At 40.1% G+C, this 20,000-nt stretch overlaps 1 protein-coding gene across 1 annotated transcript in view; it reads right to left on the reverse strand.

Annotated features, from left to right (window-relative positions):
• The window catches only part of LOC144975968 (uncharacterized), a 90,856-nt gene that overhangs the window by 21,730 nt on the left and 49,126 nt on the right, over positions 1–20,000 (reverse strand). Inside the window, exon 3 of the mRNA XM_078920210.1 lies at positions 2,459–2,685. Within this exon, the coding sequence (XP_078776336.1) occupies positions 2,459–2,685 (227 nt within the window). The remainder of the gene's footprint in view (positions 1–2,458; positions 2,686–20,000) is intronic.

Consider the following 20,000-nt stretch of genomic DNA (forward strand, 5'->3'; position numbering starts at 1 on the left):
TTCCACAACTTGCCAGGTATTCATTCTTATCTTTCCTTACTATGTGTCCGAAAAAGGATAGTTGTCGATCCACTATTAAGGGCATTAGTTTCCTTTGTTGGTATGTTTGTTTTAGCACTTCTTCGTTCGTTTTGTGTGCGGTATACGATATTCTCTGCATCCTTCTCAAGCACCACATTTCAAAAGCTTCAATGTTCTTTTGTGTTTCTGCATTTGTAGTCCAGCTTTCGCATCCGTAGAACAAGATTGGCCACACGTAGCACTTCAAGACTCGGAATCTAATCCCGAACGACATCTGTTTGTTTTTCAAAATGTTTCCCAGGTCCATGAAGGCCTGTTTGGCTTGAGTTATTCTTGCTCGTATGTCTCGGTTACATCTTCCATCTGTTGTCACTATTGAACCTAGGTATTTAAAACTTTCTACGTTGGTAAGCTGCTCGCCGTGAATCGTTATATTGCGGGTGTTGTTGTTTTCGGGGTTTTTCTGTATTACCATGCATTCTGTTTTGGTGATATTCACTTCCATTCCCTTGGCTTCACTATCTACTACCACTTTGTCAACAATCTTTTGAAGTTGGATTTCTGATGTTGCAATGAGTACCGTATCGTCTGCGTATCTTATATTATTTATGTTGTGACCTCCTACTTTTATTCCCTCCATATTATTTATGCCCCTCATGATTGTTTCTTGGTATAGATTAAACAGATCTGGTGAGGCAACACACCCTTGACGGACTCCTTTCTTAATAGGAATGGAATTTCCTGTAGAGTTTCCGATTTTGATAGATGCCTGCTGGGTGTAGTATAATGTTTGCATGAGTCTGAGGTCTTTCTCATCAGCGCCAATGGAGTGCAGTTGTTTTAGTATTTCTTCGTGGCGTACTCTATCAAAAGCTTTTTTGTAGTCGACAAAACAGAGGTATAGTGGGGTCTGAACCTGTATAGCTCTTTCACTTAAAACACGGAGGAGGTATATTGCGTTCCTTGTCCCTCTGTCAGGTTGGAATCCATATTGTTCTTCTGCGATTTCGGGGTTAATCTTATTCCTTAGCCTGTTGATAATTATACGCAACAGTATTTTGTTGATGTGACTTATTAAACTTATAGTTCTAAAATTTTCGCATCTGACTGCACCTGCTTTCTTTGGTATTGCTATGAAAATAGAGTTACAGAGATCTTCTGGAATTTTCCCAGTATTGTATATATTGTTGAATAATATGTGAAGTTCATCAATTGCTAGATCTCCTAGGCTTTTTAATACCTCTACAGATATTTCATCAGGGCCTGTTGCTTTACCATCCTTCATTCGTTCCATGGCATGTTCAATTTCACTTTTGGTGATGTTTGGTCCGCTTAATGGTTCTTTGAATTTCAGTGGTGGTTCATTTCTATTTGGATCATTGTACAGTTCGCCTATGTATTCTACCCATCGGCTTTCTATATGTTGTTCTTCAAATAGCAGTTCCCCTTGTTTGTTTTGGATACAACTTCCTGCTGCTTTGCTTTTCCTTTTCCCTGATAGTTCTTTTATTCTTTGGTGAGCTTGTTGGGGGTTGGGTTTGTATTCTCTTTCGATTTCGCAGCATTTCCAGTCTAGATAGTTCTCGTGTGCCTCGATGCATTTGGATTTAATGTGGTTGTTCAATGTTTGGTATTCTGCAGACCCTCTGTTGCATTTTCGTCTTTCTTCAAATAGGTTTAGAATTTCATTTGTCATCCATTCCTTTTTGCTGTTTGTTTGAGCTATTGGTAAATGCTTTTCTGTAGTTGCTTTGACACACTTTTGGAATATATCAAATTGTTTTTCACATTTTTCGTTATCAGGTTCACTTTGGCTTTGTATCATGAGTGCATTTTCAAATTCTTCTCTCATTTTTGTTTGTATGCCATTGTCTTTGCATAACCTGTAATCCCTCTTTATTCTACCAGCTGTTCTCTGAATAGCTTTAAACTTTATCCTTACTGTACAAACAACTGGGACATGGTCACTGTCTACATCGGCGCCTGGGTAGGTTTTGCAATTTAATATGCCATTTCTGAATCTTGATGATACTGCTATAAAGTCTATCTGGTTCCTTGCTTAGGTATAAAGATCTTTTAAAAATTATTTTAAGTAAAACATAATGCTTGCGGTATATGGATATTCCTTGAACTACCATGGTTTTTGTTTTATTAAAGATAATAAGGGTGATTTAAGGATTGTAGGTACATCATAATGTTTTAGAATATCATAATCCTCTTGAGAAATATGTTTTATCTAAAAACTAAAGGGCATAAGAATTTGCTCTGGTTGTTTTTTTGTTTTTTTTTTTCTTTTCGTTGGTGTTGTTGTTGTTTTGTTTTTAAAATTTTGATTTTGTGGGGGTTGGGGGGGGGAGAGGGGGCGGGTGTGTGTGTGTGTGTGGGGGGGGGGTTGTAAATAATCAACATTTTATGGTCAAGTTATGGTCATATTTACCCTGACTTTTGGCTTGCTTCCTCCAATGGATCCTGGTTTGATGGAACCAGTTTCGTAGAATCTTGTAAGAATTTTGGAGACGCATCCATGACTAACCAGCAACTGTCTGGAAATGTCGCATGGTCGGACGCCCATCTGGGCCAATTCCACAATACGTCTTCGGACATGCTCTGGCAAGGGACGACCATTGACGAACACCCCGCCTAGCTGGTTCACACCTGTTTGCCCTGGGATGGAGTAAGTACAGAAAGATGAATTATGTCTGTGTGTGTGTATATGTTTGTCGGTGTAAGAACTCCATAGTTCAAGAGACGATGGTTTGCGCCCTGTATGGCTTTGGTCTCATCAGTATTGTTGAGAGCAGCGACGGGTGTGACTCAGCAGACCAATGGCAGTCTCTACCCCGGTAAATAGATTAGAAGTTTCGTCTGTAGCTCTTTTTTTTTTTTGAATTAACTGCAACTGACACTGCAAGTGGCAGGGTTCTGTGTATTTTAACGAGTAGGACCTTTATCTCAAACACATTTGATACATTTTAAACCCATACCCAGATTTTTTTTTTGAGCTTCCTGTCCATACAAGCTTGATAAGATCAGCCCAACTTTTAATCCTAAAAGAATATACTTTGCGAGGGTAAGAAGCTGAGCATGTGATTTTCAAAACCGGCTAAGTCACATCAAGATGGAAAATCAGGTAAACACTCTTACGCAATCCGCTGGTCTTCATAGAATCACGAGACCAAATGTGACCCTTCGCCTCAAAACGGTATTAAGTCGGGTTGGTTAAGAAGTTGAAAATTGTATTTATAGCCAGAAATATCAGACTTGTGTTGAGTTTGTATGTTTTATTGAGGAGAATGGATACCATATTTCAGGGTGCTAATGCCAACAATTTATATTTTAGACCAGTTTTTTAACCTTTAATTCGGCTTCTAAGCATCTGGTTCGTTCCGACATAATACCATTTTGAGACGATGGGTCACAAATTTAAAGCTTCAAAATAATAAGGATATTTCATGGAGCAAACAAAACACAAATATTTCCACTAAATGAATGACATAAAAGATTGTAGTTTTCCCTAAAGGATCAAAATGGGACAGCGGGCTTTGGTAGTCAACCCTCAATCGCTATTTCGCGTTTTACACAACAAAGACCGGAATGACCTCTTCTTCATAAAACCGGAATAAACTCTTCTTTATGGAACCTAACGTCTTTGTAAGCCTATTGTGTGCTTATAACATTACATAATAAAAAAACGAAATAGGATGATTTAATTCATTTGCATCAACACTGAAGAGTTTGACATAAGAATAACAATAATATTGTACTCAATGCTCTGAAATTCATAAATAGTGTTGAGTTACCGATTCCAAAGAAGGAGACACTTCGGTAACAATATTGTAATGCCATATCGTGGTAGATAATGTGTAATTTGACACCTAAGGAGTTGAGGATTCACACTATGGTTGCCCCTGAAGTGGCCGTAAAAGCCTCAAGTTTTTAAAAAAAAAAAAGATAATTATACGTTGCATACGAAACACAATATGGTTTTTATTCCACGAATTTTTTTGCAGCCATGTCAATGTGCAAGTTGGAAAAATAAATATTATGATGATTAATCAAGTAGTTTAATAATATATCATTTCCATGCTCAATGTGCTTTATAATGTTTTAATTAACATGCACAACACACCCAGTAAACCATGTCGTAAAAGACAAATTGAGTGACACCGAATTAGTCGGTTGTTAGACGCCCTTTTTCTTATATTAAATATCTCTGCATTAACTCACTCAACCCTAACAGCGACTATAACCGTAGTTTACCCGGGTTACTTTACCCCATGCTTATTTATTTCATTTTTCAGAGACAAATTGTAGGCGTAGTATCAAAGCTAATGTCTTTAATTTTTACATGTTAATGATAGTTGAATAAAAATATGTATGCACTCGCTAATTTTTTAATCCATTTTTTTCCAATTTTGAAAAGTAGCAAAAATCTCTAGGATTGAGTGAGTTAATGTGGCGGTTACTCAATTACGCCTGAATTGACACAAGCTTTGCGTTTTAAGTATTTTACGCTATGACACGATACTATAACCAGTATTTTCCAATCATTTGAAAGTCTATGATATATTATTATGAAATGCTTCGCCCGTTCGCGCATCATATCAGCTTGTGACTGGCAAGACCATGGTTCGAGTCCCGCTATGAGTGGCTTTGAAGATTGGTACTACGTTTTAAACAGTTTTATCATACCCTTCTATGTTAGGAAAAACCCTATTCTATTGTAGCCTAATAGCAAATGTAATAATACGAGACGTCATTATTATCCTTTGTGAAAAACAAAGCATTTCATAATGGCGTATAAATCCAAGAAGGAGTGAGAAAATTTGATATTATCACTACAGCAATGGAAAACCTACTTGCAGTTATCATTATTTTTATTGTTTTTAAATGTTTATATCTTCATTTTTTCTTTTTTTATTTAATTAATGTATTTTTGATAGATATGTATATCGACATTATACTCAGTCTGAGTCAGACGAATTAGAAGAGAGAGATAGAAAGATGATGAAGAAGAAGAAGAAGAAGAAGAAGAAGAAGAAGAAGAAGAAGAAGAAGAAGAAGAAGAAGAAGAAGAAAGAAGAAGAAAAGAAGAAGAAGAAGAAGAAGAAGAAGAGAAGAAGAAAGAAGAAGAAGAAGAAGAAGAAGAAGAAGAAGAAGGAAAAGGAGGAGGAGGAGGAGGAGGAGGAGGAGGAGGAGGAGGAGGAGGAGGAGGAGTTTATATCTTAAGATCACAACAACAATTAGAGTTAAAACCGGATCCACGGTGATAATGTCTTCGCCACTAAGAACCAGCAATTAAAAGGAAATTGAGAATACAATGTCACCCCTATCCCTATCAACCCCCCCCCCTCTCCTTGTCTTTTTCCAGAGTTGGTCGCAAGACAGCGTATTTAACGACAATATTATTATTTGTTTGTCTACTCCACTAGGGCGCTCAACTATTTAGTGTCTTAAGGTGCTTCTCCAGACACCGTTTGCAGCAGTCGTATTTTAGCCGGCTTTGGTTGTTCATATAGAAGTCACATAGTATTCTTAAGATATGAAGTGAGTAGAAAAGTGCCAGAAGACAATAGAGAATAAAAAATTTTTTTCGCGGCGGTGGTGGGGTTTGAACCTGCGACCTTATTGGTACGACAACTCCGCCTGGCAGATGAGAGCGTGGCTCTACCGTGTGAGCTATCCACGAACACAAAAATATTCGTTTCAAACCCAAAGTCATTTCTAGATCCCTCTCTCACCCACTTCTTGAGATCGCCGATTCGTTCACCACCATCGCGAAGTAATTTTGACCAGCAGTTAAGCTTAATAGCCAATATTCTCATCACAAACATATAACATAGAAACGATTGAGACATTGAGTATGCTCCGGTGTATGGGTGAATTTTTAATTCAGAAAAGTGAGTGGAGCAGGCACTTATGTTGGTAACAACAAGATATGAAGTGAGTAGAAAAGTGCCAGAAGACAATAGAGAATAAAATTTTTTTTTTTCGCGGCGGTGGTGGGGTTTGAACCTGCGACCTTATTGGTACGACAACTCCGCCTGGCAGATGAGAGCGTGGCTCTACCGTGTGAGCTATCCACGAACACAAAAATATTCGTTTCAAACCCAAAGTCATTTCTAGATCCCTCTCTCACCCACTTCTTGAGATCGCCGATTCGTTCACCACTATCGCGAAGTAATTTTGACCAGCAGTTAAGCTTAATAGCCAATATTCTCATCACAAACATATAACATAGAAACGATTGAGACATTGAGTATGCTCCGGTGTATGGGGTGAATTTTTAATTCAGAAAAGTGAGTGGAGCAGGCACTTATGTTGGTAACAACAAGATATGAAGTGAGTAGAAAAGTGCCAGAAGACAATAGAGAATAAAATTTTTTTTTTTCGCGGCGGTGGTGGGGTTTGAACCTGCGACCTTATTGGTACGACAACTCCGCCTGGCAGATGAGAGCGTGGCTCTACCGTGTGAGCTATCCACGAACACAAAAATATTCGTTTCAAACCCAAAGTCATTTCTAGATCCTCTCTCACCCACTTCTTGAGATCGCCGATTCGTTCACCACCATCGCGAAGTAATTTTGACCAGCAGTTAAGCTTAATAGCCAATATTCTCATCACAAACATATAACATAGAAACGATTGAGACATTGAGTATGCTCCGGTGTAGGGGGTGAATTTTTAATTCAGAAAAGTGAGTGGAGCAGGCACTTATGTTGGTAACAACAAGATATGAAGTGAGTAGAAAAGTGCCAGAAGACAATAGAGAATAAATTTTTTTTTTTTCGCGGCGGTGGTGGGGTTTGAACCTGCGACCTTATTGGTACGACAACTCCGCCTGGCAGATGAGAGCGTGGCTCTACCGTGTGAGCTATCCACGAACACAAAAATATTCGTTTCAAACCCAAAGTCATTTCTAGATCCCTCTCTCAACCACTTCTTGAGATCGCCGATTCGTTCACCACCATCGCGAAGTAATTTTGACCAGCAGTTAAGCTTAATAGCCAATATTCTCATCACAAACATATAACATAGAAACGATTGAGACATTGAGTATGCTCCGGTGTATGGGGTGAATTTTTAATTCAGAAAAGTGAGTGGAGCAGGCACTTATGTTGGTAACAACAAGATATGAAGTGAGTAGAAAAGTGCCAGAAGACAATAGAGAATAAAAAATTTTTTTCGCGGCGGTGGTGGGGTTTGAACCTGCGACCTTATTGGTACGACAACTCCGCCTGGCAGATGAGAGCGTGGCTCTACCGTGTGAGCTATCCACGAACACAAAAATATTCGTTTCAAACCCAAAGTCATTTCTAGATCCCTCTCTCACCCACTTCTTGAGATCGCCGATTCGTTCACCACCATCGCGAAGTAATTTTGACCAGCAGTTAAGCTTAATAGCCAATATTCTCATCACAAACATATAACATAGAAACGATTGAGACATTGAGTATGCTCCGGTGTATGGGGTGAATTTTTAATTCAGAAAAGTGAGTGGAGCAGGCACTTATGTTGGTAACAACAAGATATGAAGTGAGTAGAAAAGTGCCAGAAGACAATAGAGAATAAAAAATTTTTTTCGCGGCGGTGGTGGGGTTTGAACCTGCGACCTTATTCTTAACTTATTAACTTATTATTATCTTAACAGTATTCTTAACTAACTCAATCCTAAAATCGACTATATCCGTAGTATACCCGGGGTTACTTTTACCCCTTGCCTATTTATTACATTTTTCTGAGACAAATTATAGGCGTTGTATCAAAGCTAATGTTCTTAATTTGTACATGTTAATGATAGTTGAATAAAACAATCTATGCACATGCTCATTTTTAATAGATATTTTGCTACTTTGAAAAGTATTAAAGATCTCTATGATTGAGTGAGTTAATCCCACTTGAGAGCGCGCTTTCGGAACGAGCTCGGCATTTCAGACACAGAAGTTCAAGAATAATATTTATCATACTCCTCAAATCCCATGAATGCCAAGTCTTATTTGGAATCTAGATATATGAAATTAACATTAAAATTTTCTTCTTGATAAGTTAAATATTCGTATTATTGTTTGATTCCATTTTGTTGAATGTCAATTTCATTTAGTAAAACTTGCATAGTTAGTGTGTGCAACTGTTGTTTGTGTCTGCTTGGCTTGGTATAAGTGTGTTTATGGCTTGATTAGTATATTGCAAAGAGCTTTGAGGCTTTGGCATTTAGTAGTGCCGCGCTGAGGACCGGACCGAGGACCGGTCCCACGGTCTTTTAGCTGTGAACCGTGGTCCGGTCCCAAAGAGGAAGACCTCCGGCGGTCCTCACTTCTTATCACCTTTCAACGGTCTGGCGCCATACTACTTCCCCAGCGATTCGTTGCCTCGGTCCTTTGCCTATCTTCCACCAATCACCACCCATCCCACTTAATTAATCGCACCCACCCCCTTTGCCATACACTAAACGACACAGACGACCATAGAGGCAGACGACCACCTCCCTCCACTCCGCAAACCGCCCTTTCGTGTGTGAGATGGGGGGAACAGGAGGCGCACGCCTTGGACGATTCCATTATACGGGGTAAATTTCAAAATTTACTACACCATAATGATGGCAATGACAATGATCTATGATGAAGGCATGACCCCTCTTCTCTAATGGGTTATTGTTTGAAATGTATGTGACTACTAAAGATGTGTGTGTGTGTGTGTGTGTGTGTGTGTGTGTCTCAAACCTAGCAAGTTGCAAGTCTGATTTTTTGTTTTCTTTTGTCCATCTCTTGTCGCCACTCCTTTCTATCGCATTGTTGTCATTTAAAATAATACAATAATATTAAAGTTTCGTTTGGTGTTTTAACTAATCAAATAATATGAGTTTCATTAGTTTCATCCTTCCAAAAAAAAACAGTTATAACGTCTGTATTTTTAAAAGGTCCAATAGAAAATTTGGGGACCCCGATAGCTCAGTTGATAGAGCACTCTCTTTATACTAGTGCCGCGCTGAGGACCGGACCGAGGACCGGTCCCACGGTCTTTTAGCTGTGAACCGTGGTCCGGTCCCAAAGAGGAAGACCGCCGGCGGTCCTCACTTCTTATCACCTTTCAACGGTCTGGCGCCATACTACTTCCCCAGCGATTCGTTGCCTCGGTCCTTTGCCTATCTTCCACCAATCACCACCCATCCCACTTAATTAATCGCACCCACCCCCCTTTGCCATACACTAAACGACACAGACGACCATAGAGGCAGACGACCACCTCCCTCCACTCCGCAACCCGCCCTTTCGTGTGTGAGATGGGGGGAACAGGAGGCGCACGCCTTGGACGATTCCATTATACGGGGTAAATTTCAAAATTTACTACACCATAATGATGGCAATGACAATGATCTATGATGAAGGCATGACCCCTCTTCTCTAATGGGTTATTGTTTGAAATGTATGTGACTACTAAAGATGTGTGTGTGTGTGTGTGTGTGTGTGTGTGTGTGTGTGTCTCAAACCTAGCAAGTTGCAAGTCTGATTTTTTGTTTTCTTTTGTCCATCTCTTGTCGCCACTCCTTTCTATCGCATTGTTGTCATTTAAAATAATACAATAATATTAAAATTTCGTTTGGTGTTTTAACTAATCAAATAATATGAGTTTCATTAGTTTCTTCCTTCCAAAAAAACCAGTTATAACGTCTGTATTTTTAAAAGGTCCAATAGAATATTTGGGGACCCCGATAGCTCAGTTGATAGAGCACTCTCTTTATACGCAAAGGGCCAGAGATCGATCCCGGGTGTAGTCGAGTTTTTTTCTGAATCCCTGTCTACTCAGCAGTGAATGGGCAGCTGGGTTTGTTAGATCTGGCGAAAAGTCACCATCGACCCCACTTATTACTTATTACTTATTACCGCATCCACCCCCTCTTATTATAACTTCACGTCTCTCTCTTACTCTTCAATGCTCGCTGCCCTCTCATGTGTGTGTGTGGGGGGGGGGGGGGGAGGTAGGAGTTGCGTGTGTGTATAAACGCCACGAACAACTCGATCAACGCCTTGGGTGATTCCATTATCTCCGTTAATGGGGATAAATTTCAAATTTTATTCACGCTAAATTATCGAAGTAACAATGAAGTACTGTGATCAAATAAAGAAGGCATCACCCCTCTTCTCTAATTAGGTTACAATTTGAAATGAGTGTGACTACTCCGTGTGTTTTACTCCTGTAGACCACGGTTTTCATCGTGTAGCCTAGCGGTCTTTAACGGTTCAAGAATGAACGATCCCATGGTCCCAAAGGTCAAAACGGTCTCTCAGGAATGTTCAATGTCGAAAAGGACCGCCGGTCCTAGGACCGGTCCTTGCGGATTTCATTTCCCAGGGACCGTAGGACCGTGGTCCTTAAGCTTGCCAAGGACCGCCCCGCACTACTTTATACGCAAAGGGCCAGAGATCGATCCCGGGTGTAGTCGAGTTTTTTTCTGAATCCCTGTCTACTCAGCAGTGAATGGGTAGCTGGGTTTGTTAGATCTGGCGAAAAGTCACCATCGACCCCACTTATTACTTATTACTTATTACCGCATCCACCCCCTCTTATTATAACTTCACGTCTCTCTCTTACTCTTCAATGCTCGCTGCCCTCTCATGTGTGTGTGTGTGGGGGGGGGGGGGGGAGGTAGGAGTTGCGTGTGTGTATAAACGCCACGAACAACTCGATCAACGCCTTGGGTGATTCCATTATCTCCGTTAATGGGGATAAATTTCAAATTTTATTCACGCTAAATTATCGAAGTAACAATGAAGTACTGTGATCAAATAAAGAAGGCATCACCCCTCTTCTCTAATTAGGTTACAATTTGAAATGAGTGTGACTACTCCGTGTGTTTTACTCCTGTAGACCACGGTTTTCATCGTGTAGCCTAGCGGTCTTTAACGGTTCAAGAATGAACGATCCCATGGTCCCAAAGGTCAAAACGGTCTCTCAGGAATGTTCAATGTCGAAAAGGACCGCCGGTCCTAGGACCGGTCCTTGCGGATTTCATTTCCCAGGGACCGTAGGACCGTGGTCCTTAAGCTTGCCAAGGACCGCCCCGCACTAGCATTTAGTGCTCTTGAAGAGCACTTTATTATTAAATAAATTCGCTAATTTCAAGGATTTGACCCGAATAATAATAATAATAATAATAATTATTATTATTGTGTTCAAATTATTCTTAAAAATATAAAATATAAAATATAACATTCCTTTTATTCATACCCATGGGGAAATGTGTCTTTATGGTCTATTCCAAGGGAAGACTAGAATAACCTAGGCGTCAGTCCGCAACGCAGCGCAGCAAAGTGAGCTAGGGGGTAGGTCTAGAGGCTCTTCTCTTTATTCTTAGTATTTTGTCTGTGCCCGACGTCTTTATCCGGAAGACGACAGAGGACGGATGGCAGTGCCGGGTCGTCGAAGTTAGTCTCCGGTGTGGGATAGCCCTAAGTCATTTTTAGACTCTACAACTTTACACGTTGTATGTGAGCAGACCCTTAGAGTTTTGTTTTTTTCCCCCAACCAGACAGATCTTTTTCAATGACTTCTCACGAATTATCTTTTCAATTCCGTCGTCCCTGTTGAATCATCCGCGCTGCATTCAATCATGATATATTCCTATTATTTTTATTAATTCATTTTCAACTAAACAGCCCCAAGATCCCACTGCATGCAAAATATGTTTTAATTGTTCATCCATACATGAAAATTCTCCGTCCGCCCCCCCCCCCACCCCACCTCCGTACAAACCTCTACCCCCTCTTTTTCACAACGCCCCCCCCCCCCCCAAGCCCTTGCTTTTTTTTTTTAGGGTGAAAAAGATAGGGTAAAAATGTTTTTTAAAAAGGATATAAAGTGTGAACCGTTTCCAGTCTTTGCACCTCCGTAGCCTTTTGGCGTTGGTCTATTGTGCCAGGGGAATCTATCCTATACGCTAGATGAGTCTATTGTGTCTAATAGACTAGTGTTTATTTCAACCACGGCGGGAGACGATCACAGGAGTGGGAGGGGCGGGGGTTGGGGAGAGGTTAAGGGCGGGGGGTGTGAGGCGTGGATAAATTATGAACGTAATGGTGTATTAATAATTGCGAAGTGTTATGTCTTCAGTTCTAAGAACATATGGTGAAATATGAACGCTTGTGTAGATTGATATAATATATTCTTTATCGTCATCATCATCATCATCAGCATCGTCATCATCATCATCATTATCATCATCATCATCATCATCATCATCATCATCATCATCATAATCATCATCATCAACATCATTATCATCATCTCCACCATCATTAATATCTTCACTGTATCATTGTTATAATAATAATGATAGTAATAATAATAATAATAATAATAATAATAATAATAATAATAATAATAATAATAATAATAATACTTATAATAATAATAATAATAATAATAATAATAATAATAATAATAATAATAATAATAATTATTATTATTATTATTATTATTATTATTATTATTATTACTATTATCATTATCATCATCATCATCATCATCATCATCATCATCATCATCATCATCATCATTACTATCATTATTATTATTATTATTATTATTATTATTATTATTATTATTATTATTATTATTATTATTATTATTATTATTATTATCATTATTATTATTCATGTCAACAGAAAGTAACTCCCTGTTTAAATTGTAGACCGAATGAATCTGACGTTATTTCTTAGACAATTTCTGATAAATTACGTTAGGTAACACCACGTGACCAATGTATACTCCATTTTGTTTTTGTTATTGTTGTTGTTTTGTGTGCGTGTGTATGAATAAAGTGCGATTGCACACACATTGGGTCTCGTAATCAGACCTGCAAAGATGTACAATGGCACGCCGTAGTCATATCGATGCTGTAAATTCAGATCATAGTCAAACTTACAAGACTTGGAGAAGTATTAACTCTTCCCTTACCAGCCATTTTCAGGATTTCCCCCAAAACTATCACACCCAACTGACAAAAATTGATTTTTTAAAAATCACTCAGTCATAATAGCAATAAGTTCGTGCCATACATAATTTATTAAGCTAAACATATTCAACAACACACTGTGTTCAATTTCTTTAAATTTTGTGATGTACAAAAGACATTTGACTAAGAAAATGTTGGTTGTATCGTAACGAATGTGACGATTTTTCTATAGTTGGTAAAGAAAGGGTTAATAAATACATTTTATTGAGTAGAATATGTATCTATCAGTGGCGGTTCTAGCCTATTTACAGTGGTTGGGCAAAGAGGATTCGGTCATATATATATATATATATATATATATATATATATATATATATATATATATATATATATATATATATATATGATATATTTTTTTTTTTTTATTTTTTTGTTTTTTTTTTAATAAAAATTTTTTTTGATTTTTTTTTCGCCTTTAAACAAAAAATATTTCAACCACCAATAATCACATTCACAATGAAATGACAATACCAGTAGATTTTAATTCTTCCAAACGTAATCAAAAATGAATCACGAAAGAGAATACAACTAAAAAATAAAGCGACGAGACATAATGCGACAACACCTTGACAATACAAGTCCATTTCCTTCACTCGAAAAATTAAAGAGATGCTTTAATCCCTCAACGGCGATATTAATATTGCTTTTACATATTTCTGGTTTTCAGTAGTACGTAGTAACCTTAAAGTTTTCATGGAGAAGCAACAACAGCGATATGACTCGAGTTTCATTCAGAGCTCAAATTGCATAATTTTTACTGCTGTCTTGGTGGTCAGAATGATTGTGCCGGTGGTGGTAGTGGTTGGAATAGTGGTAGCGGTGGTGGTGGTGGTGGAGGAGGAGGAGGAAGACGAGGCGGTGAGGGTAATTATGGTAGTGGTTTTGGTGGTGCTGTTGGTTAGAATGATAGTTGTGGAGACGATGACGGAAATTGTATGGTGATGTTGATATTGTTTTTATTTCTATTGTTGTACTTGTTGTTAATATTGTTGTTGTTGTTGTTAATGATGATGATGATGATGATGATGATTATGATGACAACGACGATGTCGTCGACAATGATGGTTACCATACGATATTACAAAATTTATTCAATCTTAGGCTTTCGCCAATTAATCATACAATTTGATGACCACATACATGAAAGTGGAAAATAATGGCAAATGGGACCAAACAATAAACTGATACCATTAATAACCACCAAAAAAAAATACAACAATAGTAATACCACCAATACGTACAATAATAATAACAATGATAATAATAATAATAATAATAATAATAATAATAATAATAATAATAATAACAATAATAATAATAATAATAATAATAATAATAATAATAATAATAATAATAATAATAATAATAATAATAATAATAATAATAATAATAATAATAATAATAATAATAATAATAATAATAATAATAATAATAATAATAATAATAATAATAATAATAATAATAATAATAATAATAATATTACCATCATCATTACTACTACCACCACCGCTACCACTATACCACCATCACCATCATTATTACGTTTCCAATTATTTTTTCTCGTTTTTTAAAATTTGATATCTATCAAAACAGACGAAAATTCCGGTGATTTTTTAAAGGGTAGTTAAAATATCTACGATTTTATTAGCCCTGAAAACTACGATTTTTATTTTCCTATCTAAAGTAGGCAGGTCTGCTATGACAAGTATCAGTATCAGTTCCATAGTCAAAATAAGACAAACAAAAACAACATTTATTTAATATTAGGCTTTCGCCAATACTTCATACAATATAATTAAGACAAAATAATGTTACCAATCTCTCCTCATGTATTCGTTTGACTATCGTCACAATAATTACCGTGTTATCTTTGCTCCTTACCCAACCAATCCCTTGCTTCCCGCCTCTTCATCGCGAGCCATCTTGTGTATGTATTAGCTTCAGGACGGGCAAGTACGGAATCTGCCCACCCTTCCGTATTTCCTCTATAACTTAGAATTCAACTATCTCCTTACTCAGAAGAGTATTTCTCGTATACTAATTCAATTGTTGAGAAAACCAAAATGGTGGTTGTATTTTATATATTTATTTAGTCGTGACTTTTGAATAAAAGTGTTTTGTTTTATTAGAGGGAATACAATAGAAAATTACATTGTTTTGCAAAAATATTTAGTCTGGCAATAAAAATACAGCGGTAATTACTTTAAGAATAATAAAAAAAAAAGAATTAACAAATTAATTTGTTAAAAAACAAAACAAAAAACAACAACAAAAAACAACAACAACAACAACAAACAAATAAGAAAACAATTTAAATAAATGAGTTTTGAGAAACACTAAAGAAAACGAGGGGAAAAAAAAAGAAATAATTTAAATGGATAAACAAATATATTAAAACAACACAAACTAATACTAAATTGATATAATATTAGTAAATTAATAAATTTAATTCAATACTGGAACCTTCCCAGCACAAGTAAGGCAATAAATAAGAAAAAGTTCGTTTGCCAAAATCTCTATTTAGTGTACACTGGTTAATAAGGTGGGCTCATTTGAATTAGCCCGACCTAGTACTAGAGAGGCCAGACAGCAAAATCACCGTCAGGCCCCCCTCGTGGATCTTTACCTTGCAGTTGGTGAGGGGCTTGAGGCACACGGGAGGGCAAAGGTGTAAATCCCGGTCGACCGTCACGAGACCATCCCGGGTATCGAGCCAACGAGCCACATGAGCTGCTCGCCCCGGTGTGTGACTAAATTTGATCCAAACCCGGTGCCCGAATAGCAGCCCTATCCCGGGCGCCACACTATTGTCCTTATGTCGAGTCCCAAACAGTCCCGTCAATGGCGAAGCGGTCTGCCGCCTAGCCAAATAATACCGCGTTCGTGTCGCCCGGGTCGTCGGCACGTCCGAGAAAAAAGCAAACGTCCCATGCATCAATCGATTCGCGGCCTGCCGATTGGAAAATGCGACGGCGGGGATGGCGAACTGACGCGTATATTGTCCCTGAACGTCGAGAGCCAGAGTATGGCAAAAAATGAGCTTTTATCAAAGCTACTGGCCGTTCATTGCGTTGATATCCTCCTTTTACAGGAGACCCACCTTTATTCAGGCGCGCAATCTTCCCGATTCCAGATCCCAGGCTATACGGTGGTCCAACGCGAGGACACTTCGAGGCTCAAAGGAGGGGTTAGCGTTTACGCTAAAGAGCCATCGAAGGTAAGGGTCATTGAGAGCGTAACGGACAGCAATGGGGTGAACCGAATTTCCGTGGAAGTAGGTGGACTGTGTTTGCATAATATTTACAAACCACCTAGAGCGACTTGGACTACACCACCGGTACCGGTGGTCAGCCATCCTTCCATCTGTCTGGGAGACTTTAATAGCCACCATCACGAATGGGGCTACCGAGACTGCAACGAGGCAGGAAGACAACTCCGCTCATGGATGGACTGTAATGATCTGCACCTAGTGTACGATCCTACAGCCAAGGGTACCTTCCGGGGTACCCGCCATAAGAAGGAGTATACTCCAGACCTCACCCTCGTAACGAAAGGCGCGAACGGTGAACCGTTGCAGGTGAAGCGGACAGTCCTCGGGGACTTTCCGCATAGCCAGCACAGGCCGGTTCTTGTCACAGCTGGGGTGACAATACCGAGGGTGCAGTCTCTCCCACTTTGCAGATGGAATTTCAGGAAGGCTGACTGGGAGGAATTCAGTTCCTATATCGAGCAGGTCTGCCCTGCCATTCCTCCCAAGTCCAAGAATATAACCAGATTTAGTAGGCTACTGGTTAAGAGCGCTCAACGCTCTATTCCACGGGGCAAACGGAAATTCTACACCCCTTGCTGGACAGCAGAGTCGGAAGAGCTGTACCGAGAGTACCAGCAGACCCAGTCCCAGGACACAGCCGATAGACTACTCCAGTCTCTGGCAGAGGGAAGGAAGCAACGGTGGCAGGAGACCGTGGAAAGTCTCGACTTTACACACTCCAGCCGCCACGCTTGGCGTCTGATAAAGAAATTGGACCCAGATCGGAATTTCGCGAAGGCTGCACCGGAATGCGAGGCAGACACAATTGCCAAGAATATTAAGAACCGTAGCAAGCGGGTCCCTAATCAGGCTTTTGAGCGCGGTGTCCGCAAGGCGTACCGTACGATTTTGGACTCGCTACCTGCGGAGGAGTCGGACTGGACGGCCCCGTTCAGTCCCGAGAAGTGGGTGCAGCCATTAGCGAAGTAAAGAACGGCAAAGCAGCAGGGATAGATGGTGTATATCCCGATATGGTGACGCATCTGGGCCCCAGGGCACGGGCCTGGCTAGCAGAGGCAATGTCGGACGTCCTTGCAAAAGGAAAGCTTCCACAAGTGTGGAAGCACGCGAAGATAGTTGCCATCCTGAAGCCAGGGAAGCCGGCGAAGGAGGCAGACAGTTACAGACCCATATCGCTGCTGAGCTGTCTTTACAAATTGTTGGAGCGTGTTCTATTAAACCGATGGGGGCCGGTCCTAGACGCTGCCCTGCCACCAGAGCAGGCAGGCTTCAGGGAAGGGAGGTGCACCACGGAGCAGGTCATTGCCCTTACAGAGCATATTGAGCACGGTTCGAGAGAAAACAGCAAACAGGTGCTGTGTTTATAGACCTATCAGCGGCGTACGATACGGTCTGGTGCGATGGGTTAATGCTCAAACTTGCAAAAATCATAAGGTGCAAAAAGACCTTGAAGTTGTTCTCTTCGATCTTAGGGGAAAGGCAATTCCACGTCGCGCTGGGAGACGTCACGAGCAAAGTAAGGAAATTGAAGAATGGGGTCCCTCAGGGGTCGGTACTTGCGCCAATGTTGTTTAACGTTTACATTAGCGATATGCCGAACACTTCCTCCCTGAGGCTGGGATACGCAGACGACTGGGCACTCGTTACTCAGAGTAAAGTGTGGACCCGTCTCGAGAGCGTACTCAGCGAGGACGTCACCAGACTCAAATCCTACTTTGACAAGTGGTACCTGAAGATGAACACTTCAAAAACCGTGGCCACTGCATTTCACTTATGCAGTGGTTGGCACACCCGTAAACTGAATGTCCTAGTCGGGGACCAGCCACTCCCATATGAGCCGCGTCCAAAATATTTAGGGGTGACGTTGGATCGCAGCCTTACCTATCGGGCTCATCTCGAAGGGGTTGCCCGGAAGATAGAGAAGCGGAATAGTCTTCTGGGGAAGCTGGCGGGATCGACTTGGGGCGCTAGCCAAGCGCTCCTGAGAACATCTGCCCTGGCACTATGCTATTCCACCGCGGAGTATTGCGCTCCAGTGTGGGGTAGAAGCAGAAACGTTGAGAAGGTGGATGTAAAACTTCGCAAGTCGATGCACATAGTGTCGGGAACGCTAGCAACAACCCCTAGAGAATGGGGCCCGGTAATGGCAGCGATCCAGCCCCCCGATGTCCGGAGAGAGACCATTACGGGAAACTGGCTGAGTAAGATCAAAGAGAGAGGGAATGGGGATACCCCTCTCATGCGCATAATGAACGGTGCCCCCGTTTCGAGCCGAAATAAGTCCCGGCAACCCTTGTACGCAGAATCCCTGACTACGGACAGAGCTGCACATACGAGATGGAAGTCGGTTTGGACGAATTCAATCCCTCGTGGGGGCGGGACCTACACTCCTCTAAGCTTGGTGAGAAGTTGCCAGGCTTTGATACCAGTAAGAGGAGACACTGGGTAGCTGCGAATCGGCTTCGGTCGAGGAGCTGCCTAACGGCCGGTGCGTTACATCAGTGGGGTCTAACTTCCTGTCCTTTATGTCCACGCTGTGGACAAGAACCCGAAACGGCAGAGCATCTAGTCGAAAGGTGTGTTGTGACGATGCTACCAGGCGGGTTCGCGACGGTGCACGAATGCGGACCGGACTTTGCTGATTGGGTCGATCGTCATAACATAATAGTGTGAACCATAAGAAGCTGCTACCGTCAGGCGACGTGACGATGAGATGACGATGTGGGCGGAGTGGAGTGGAGTGGTTGGGGGGGGGTGATAAAAAGAACAGGAGCGTATCCTGGTTTATGTATTACGGGATGCATGGTGATTCGCAATCTATCAAAAATACACACAAATTGATTTCAGTACAAAGTATCAATTTTAAGTAGTAACTTTTGAAATTATCTAATTTAGATTTGATTATTTCGGACCTGGTAATACAGCATATAACTTGAAAAAACAGGCTGGTATTTGCCCACCCTGCCCATTATTACCAGCCGTCCCTGGTATCTATTTACGGCCCAACGCGCGGATTTGTCAGATGCCTAGGCAAAAATAAAACTTTTTGAACTACAAGTCATAGTCGCGGTGGCCGACGGAAACAACACGGCATCGACACACACCATCGACACCGATACCATCACTGATCATCGACCAACACACACACATATCGACAACTCAACATTCACTTCGACCATTTACCACCAGTCTTGTCCAATGTACCTACACTGCTGCTGTTGATATCATTGTGGTGTACGTGTTATATAATATTTATATGAAACGGTTGTATATTTATTCGTAATGTGCATTAATCATCACACAGTGATGAAAATGCGCGATATAAATGCCATGTATTATTATTTATCATTGTTAAAAACTGAAAAACAACAAAAAAAAAAAAAAAACAACAACAACAAAAAAAAAAAACAACAACAAAAAACTAACAAAAACAAACCAAGACGCAAGTTTGGAAACTTTCGAAATCGTGATTTCTATATGATTTTGGTATACCCAACATAGTTTCTTAACCAATTGATTATTTTTTTTTTTTATTAAACTTTGAATGCATTAATTTCAGGGTTTTTTTCTCTTTGCTTGAACATTTCGATTCTTTCTGGTTCCTGCTTCCTACGAAAACAACTTTCTACTTTTTAAATTCTTTTACAGTATTTTTATTTTTCACTCTATATTATAAGACTAATGCCTAATTTGTTT

This window comes from Berghia stephanieae, chromosome 6, assembly GCF_034508935.2.
Source record: "Berghia stephanieae isolate SIO BIC M18660-M18661 chromosome 6, UCSD_Bste_1.3, whole genome shotgun sequence".
Taxonomy (NCBI): domain Eukaryota; kingdom Metazoa; phylum Mollusca; class Gastropoda; order Nudibranchia; family Aeolidiidae; genus Berghia; species Berghia stephanieae.